The sequence below is a fragment of the Rattus rattus genome, chromosome 7 (assembly GCF_011064425.1).
Source record: "Rattus rattus isolate New Zealand chromosome 7, Rrattus_CSIRO_v1, whole genome shotgun sequence".
Taxonomy (NCBI): Eukaryota; Metazoa; Chordata; class Mammalia; order Rodentia; family Muridae; genus Rattus; species Rattus rattus.
The window spans coordinates 118,595,215-118,602,543 of record NC_046160.1 but is presented as its reverse complement, the minus strand read 5'-3'; the positions used below and the strand labels follow the sequence as shown (position 1 = coordinate 118,602,543).

The 7,329-nt window shown below is 47.0% G+C and overlaps 1 protein-coding gene across 1 annotated transcript in view; it reads left to right on the top strand.

Moving 5' to 3' along the window:
- The first annotated feature begins 230 nt into the window (after positions 1-230).
- Rapgef5 (Rap guanine nucleotide exchange factor 5) overlaps positions 231-7,329 on the top strand; it is a 230,402-nt gene continuing 223,303 nt past the window's right edge. Inside the window, exon 1 of the mRNA XM_032908351.1 lies at positions 231-572. Within this exon, the coding sequence (XP_032764242.1) occupies positions 357-572 (216 nt within the window). The 5' untranslated portion in view covers positions 231-356. The remainder of the gene's footprint in view (positions 573-7,329) is intronic.

The window sequence follows — 7,329 nt, the reverse complement described above, 5'->3', positions numbered from 1 at the left end:
TGGCTGAAGCAAAGGGACTTTTTTAGTCTCTGGGGGGATGGGCCCGGAGGTGGTTGCTGGGAATGGCGCACCTGTGCAGGCTGGGAGCGTGCGGCGCTCCGGGGCCCCTTCCGAGGGCGGTGGGAGTGTCTGGGCCGCCGGGAGGTGAGTGGCGGGGCGGGGCGGGGAGCACCTGGGCGGGGCCGGGGCGGTGCGCGGGGCCGAGGCTCCGGGCCCGGCGCGCGCCAATGGGCAGCGGCTGGTAGCGCGTCCCGCGCCCGAGCCGCAGTCTCGCCCTCTCGCTGCCTTGCGAAGGCGCGGAGGCGAGCGCGGAGGAGAGCAGCCTCGGGCACCGCCGCAACCGTCAGGGCATCAGGATGGCGGTGGGCTCTGTCAAGATGCAGCCGCCGTGCGAGAGCCCGGCCCTGGCTTCGGCGGCCCCGGCCGACGGGCCCCTGCGCCGCAGCCCGAGCGCCCGGGAGCCGGAGCGCGAGCCGACCGCCGCGTCTCTGCGGCCGCGCCTCAGGGACCTGCCTGCGCTGCTGCGGAGCGGGCTCACGCTGCGGAGGAAGCGGAGCGCCGCCGGGGCCCGGGTGAGTGGCCCGGGCGCGCACGTGGAGCCCTCCGCCGCCCCGCGGGCCCGCCACGCCGTGGCTGGAAGTTGGGGAGGTGGCGGGACTCCTCTGGAGAGGGACTCGGGACGGCGGGGTTAGGGGGCGCCCCTCGGTCTGCGACGGCCACCCTTCCCCCTCCGATGCACCTGAGCGAACCGGGGCGCCCGGGCATCACTGGAAGAAGGGCTGTTTGCTGCTTTCTGTGGGGAAGCTGCAGGTGTCCCGTGACAAAGTCAATCAGCCCTATCCCACAGAAAGTCTCAGGCCTCCTGCGGGTCCTGTTTGCAGGTAGCCTGCGACTTGCTTGCTTGTTTTGGAAGACTCATAGCAATGTCTGTGCGTCCGGACTGCCCTGGCAGCCGCCACTGCTGAGGGGGAGACTTAGGAGTTGGAAGAGCTTGGGTGAGCTTTTAGCTCCTGAGTTCCATCACTGGGAGCACTCAGTACTCCGGGACGCCCCCTAGAGCGGGAGAGGGTCGGACCCCCGGGAATCTCAAATATCGACTTTCAGATTGTGTGTTCAGATATGACTTCCTGGTGAAGGAGCTTTCCTTGTGTTCTAAATGCATCTCACGACCTGAGCAGCCCAGGCTTTGCTTGTCATCCTGGGTATCTTTAAGCCACTCAGAATGCACCAGTAAGCTCTCACTCACTTTTCCTACTCAGCAGATCAGGTTACAATCGTACATCCTACTTATAATTTTTTTTTATCATTATGTAGTATTTACAACAATTTAGATGATTTTTTGACTAGAAGTCTTAGTTATTTGACTTGAAAGGAGACAGTAGCTGGAGACTCACAGCTCCTGTGACATTCATTGGTTTGCAGAAATATAAGGGCTGGAGAAACATTTGCTCTGTTGTGGCTTCCAATGGATTGGAAAAGCTCTGACTTGCTACAGTTCTTGTTCTCCAGTCTGTGTTTCCCCTTTCCTATGCATTTTCTTCTTCCAGACCACTTTAAAGGATTGTTCTTAGGATTCTCTTGTGCCATTATATAATTTTTAATGCAGCCACCAGAAAAGTTTCAGAATTGCCCACACAGTAATCTTTTTTTTTTTTTTTTAATTCGTTACATTCTGTTCCTGCCCCCCTTCCGGTCATCCCCTCCCACAATACTTTCCCTTCTCTGAGTGGGTGGGGCCCGTATCACACACCCCCTTCCTCATATCAAGTTTCTGCAGGGCTAGGCATATTCTCTCCCACTGAGGCCAGACAAGGCAGTCCAGCTAGAAGAAGATATCCCATGGAAAGGCAATAGCTTTTGGGATAGCCTTCACTCCAGTTGTTTGGGACCCAGGTGAAGTCCAAGCTGCACACGTTCTCCCTATGTTCAAGGAGGCCTAACTCCAGCCCATGTGTGTTCTTTGGTTAATGGTTCAGTCTCTGAGAGCTTCAAGGGTCCAGGTTAGTTGACTTTCTTGGTCTTCCTGTGGAGTTCCTATCCCCTTGAGAACCTCAATTCTTTGCCAAGAGTCCTCAAGTTCTATCCATTCCACACAGTAGTCTTGATGTGTGGCATACAGGATTGCTTACAAAGAAAGGCAGGAAGTATGTCCTCAAGATAGAGTGGGTAAATAAACACAAGATCCAGAATTATAGACTTTGCAAGAATCTAGGGGGAAGTAGGTCAAATTGTGTTCCTGTTATCCTTGACAGTTACTTTTCCACAGCACAGAATACTGAAGACATGGGCAGCCTGGCAGTCTGTGACAGGAATTGTCCAAATTTCTGCATAGATCCATCCGCTGTGTTCATCTACAAGGGGACTCTAGTTTCTTGCTGCCTGGGATGATGATGTTTGCTCTGTCAGTGTGCAGACTGGCCCTAATTTCCAAACTACCCCGTATATGGGCCCTTCAAATAACCTACTTTAACAATTCTTATATTATGGTACAACATATTAGTTCTTTAAGAGCTTAAATGAATGTCTCTCTTAAAAGATCAAGTGTCAAGTTGGAAACTCCCACTTTACATCAACTTCTCCCTCCATCTGCTTTGGGGGAGACTATTTTAGTTTGCTTTCTGTTGCTGTGATAAAACATCATAACCAAAAAGCAACTCTGGGAAGTAAGGGTTATTTCATCTTCAGCTTACAGTCCATCAACTGGGAAGTTGGAGGAGGAACTCAAGACAGGAACCTGGAGGCAGGAACTGAAGCAGAGGCCATGAAGGAGTGCTGCTTACTGGATTGCTCACCCTGGCTTGTTCAGCCTGCCCAGGGGTGTCACTATTGAGAGTAGGCAGGGTCCTCCCACATCCTTCACCAAATCAAGAAAATGGTCTACAGACTTGCCTATAGGGCATCTGATTGAAGCCTTTTCTCAGTCAAGAGTCCCAGATGACTATAGCTTGTGTCTTGTTGAAAAAAACCTAACTAGGGCAACTACTGTTGCAATTTTTTGTAACCCTTGTTGTCAAAGGGAGAGGAAGGAGTTTGAAAGAAGGGGAAACAGTAAAATCGCGTGCTCCTGTGTCAGGTAGCTCAAGACACTGTAACACAATCTGTAAACTGGATGGTCTCAAGAGATGTTTATCTCACAATTTTGACAGCTGGCGAACCCAAGTTCAGTGTTCAGGCTGGTTTTGTTTCTGCACAGGGCTCTGTCTGCCTTGTAGATGCCCATTTTCTTCTGCTCATTCCTGTGGCCTTTAGCAGGGTCAAAGAGAAGATAATCTTGTCTTCTTTTTATAAGGCCACTAATCTTACCATGAGGCCCTCACCCTCACAACCAAATACAATCTAAATACTGCCAAAGTCTCCATCACATTATTACTCCCACCCCCAAAAATTTCCCTATACCATCACAATAAAGGTTTGGGCTTCGACAAAAGAATTGTATGGGTGATATAAATGGTCCATAAGAAGGAGTTTGAGAGGAAGAGGCAAATAGTAGAATATATCCCAGGCTGATTGGCAGGTGATATTAACTGGGTAGACCCCTCGATTAGGACATTGATAATGTAAAGGCTCAGAGACTCATGAAAACAGAGGCTGTACCTCCAGACTGGAGCTGCATGATCTCCATTAGTAGAAGTTCACTCAGAACAAAGCAGCTCTGAGTATTGCACTGTTGATGAAGAGGTCCAATTATAGGAAGATCTGACTTAGTAGTTCATATGCTGTCATCCATGTTGTTTTAGAATCCCACAGTTTGAGACCATCCAACCTCATTTCAGCTCTCTGTGGACTATGTTGTTCCACTGCAGACTATCTCTTACCAGGATAAGTTAACCTGTCCTTTGGTTAATACAGCACAGTTCCTTGGATCCCTGGTTCCTCTGTTCTGTCGTTTCTAATTTTGAATTCACCCTGCATACTGCTTAAGAAGACTGCACCTCCTTTGGACAAAAGGAGCAAAAGCTAAGATTTGCTTTGTGGGAAGACTTGCTACATTTTACTATCGCTACATTTTGCTATGGAAACATTTTTAAACATCAATGGCAACACCAGGTGCTCTGGAAACCCCAAACATCTGAGCTAGTAATAATTCTGCCAATCTTGTTTCATTTGTGGTAAGGGGTGGGGTGGGGAGAGGTGTCATATCTGGTATAATTTAAAGCAAACCTCTGAGTTATTTCATAAAAGTTGTACCTTACATCTCTGATAAAGACATTGTAGCCACCAGCACCCTCCTCTGAGCCAGCATGGTGTCTTATGCCTGTATCTAGGGCACAGGTCTGTCAAGATTGCATGCTTTGGCTACTGATTGATTTCCGAGCTCCTAATTACAATAAAACAAGTCAAACAAACAAACAAACAAAACAAGACACTTGTGACTTTTTTGTTCCTAAGAGTTAACATTTCTTAGCACAGTTCATACATGCAAATTCTCCTGAAGATGCCTTTCTAGTTATTATTAGATTCAGAAACTAAGCAATGCCACATGTTGATTTTGATTCTTGAACTTTAAAGTATTTTATTTTATAACAGACTCCACCCCCCTTTTTAATATTATTGGTTTGCGGGATAAGTTGGATTCTTAGTCCAAGACTCTGTCCTACTTTCTGGGTATTTAGTTAACCTATTCTTCCATCCCTATAATCTGACAATTCCATATGGAGGCGTGACAAAATTCAAAAGCACATACCCTTTTTGGATAGCGTTGTGCCAAGTGTCAATGTCATTTCATGATGCTGTTATGTCAGGATGTCTTTTTTGAGTAATGAGGATCTGACCGATGGACTCAGATGGTGTCACTTTACCTTCCACCTTTCACCTAATGGTTTTAGTTTAATTCCTTAAGCCATCTTCATTAGGGAGTGCAAACACGTTGACAGCTTGGTGCAATAAACCATTCCTCTTGCACCTATTGTTTGGAACAGTGTTCATAAAGAGCATTCTATCAGGAATTATTTGGGTATTTTGATATTCAGGCTACATAGAAAAGAAGAGGAAATCCTGTTTTTCTCATTTGTCACTTTTCATAGTAATGCTTTAATGCACTAACAACCTTCATCTGTAACCAGAGTTGTCTTTTCTTAAGTGTCATTAGGAATTCATGCATTCGTTGCAGTCTGTTGTGGCAATTTCTCTTTTTGAGTGTGTGTCCTTGCTGCTCCATACTTTGCATATGGTCTCAGTAGACTCAGAAGCCTTTTTCCTTCCTGGTTTCTCATGTCCACTTTCTCCTTCACACTTGAAGCTAGCCATCTGTCCAAGGATCACTGATCTTTATTATAAAAAGTATTCCTTTCTCCTATGTTTTGCTTGTTTTAGTGTCTATCTCCTTTTCCTCTTGGTCTTGGCCTTCCACCTTAATTTTTAAAATTATTTAAGACTATTTCTGACCAGTCTATTTCCAAGATTGATGTAGAATAGGCGTTGTTGACTACTCCATCTTTTTCTATATGCTGTCAGGTGCTGGAAGTGACATATTTTGGGTATTGCTACTGGGATGTTTCCTCTTAGACTCTGGGATGCTCTTCTTTATCTTACAATGTTTTGTTTACAGTAACTAGCTGATTCAGTTGTTCACAATGGACAGCAACGTCTGCTAGAGATAATCAGCTGTCAGCTCCATCATGGTCCTATAGTGATGCCCAGCACATCATGGTTCTCTAGTGATGCTCAGCCATTGGCTTTCACAATAGTTGTTTCCCCATGGTCTTCTAGTGAAGGACTTTTCACCATGGTCATATAGTGATGCCTAGCTCATCATGGTTCTCTAGTGATGCTCAGCCATTGGCTTTCACAATAGTTGTTTTCCCATGGTCTTCTAGTGAAGGACTTTTCACCATGGTCCTATAGTGATGCTCAGCTCATTATGACCCTTTAGTGATACTTAGCCATTGGCTTTCCCAATGGATGCTTCCCATAGTCCTCTTGTGATGCTTAGCTATTGGCTTTCTCAATGGACTCTTCACCATGGTCCTATAGTGATGATTAGCTCATCATGGTCCTCTAGAGAGGCTCAGCCTTTGGCTTTCACTTCAGGTGGGCGGCTTACTTTCCTCCTGTGACTCCTTCTCCTCACTACACCTCACTAGCTGGTGGCCCTGTGGCAGATGCAGAATAGAAGATCAAAAACTAGGAAGGACTACTGGTGTCCAACACCCACCCCTTTTTAAATTGAGGGATCAGATCAGCCTGGGACTCTTTGCATCTCTCAGCTTGGCCTTGAACATGTGGCATCTTCCTACTTTAGCATCCCAACTGCTGAGAGTGCAGGCATGAGCAGTCCCTACTGGGCCAACATACTCTTGAAGAGGAACAGAATGACCTTTTTCCTCTGTCTAAACTGGAGCACTATGGGTGTGACTCAACAGCCGCCTCTGCCAGAAACTTGTCTTTACTGATTGAGAAATATGCACTGCTCCGTACTACACCAGTGTGTTTATTTAATACTCGTTTTAAACATGTGCCTTATAAGCTGGGAGTGTGATGTGTGCTTTGTACTTATATTAAGTTCAGGGACTCGTGTATCATGGATATACCCGTGGCAGAAACTTCATTCAGCTCTTGCAACCGGCTTGTAAGTTAGATGTGGCCATGCGCATCCCATAGATGTGAAAACTGAAACACAGAGGTGGCTTGCACAATCTCAGGTTGCGTAGGTGGGAAGAGGGAGGGAAGTTTGAATCCAGGCAGGCCAGGCCCCATAGGACATGGAGATTTGAGTCGATTGTCTAACTCTCCAGTGCAGAAAGGGCAAAGGCTCTGTAAGCTGCTATGTGCCTGTACCTGCTGGTAGCGCCTTGCCGCTCTGAGAGTGCTCAACAAATTGGTGCAAAGCCAGACTAACTCTTCTTTCAATTTAGCACAAACAGGCTCTCCCTGACCTATTTGGGTATGGGCCAGAGAAAGTGGGGGGGGAGCATTATGAGTGAATGGTAGCTAATACTTGCCAGAATTAAAAATAGCCATCAGAATGCCCCGAACAAAGAAGAAGGAAAAAAAAAATCACCAGGCTCACCTCTATAATAAAGGTCAACCTTGTGCCTTGTGCACTGGCCAGCTTCTGCTCATGGTACCCTGTAAGAAAACCAAGCCATTAGTGGAGGGATATAGTCAAGCTGAGTCAGAGCAGACAAGAAGAACATGCGATGAACTTCCCCGAGAATCATGGCGTCCTCGCATCTGCTGGCTGACAAACTGCTAGCTCGAACCCAGTATTTTAAAACTGATAACCAGGGAGGGCTTCAGATATAATTCAGTTAGTTTGTCCCCATTGTCCATGGGACTCTGGTTCTAGGACCTCTCCTAGGTGCCAAGTTGCTGATGCATACATCCCTT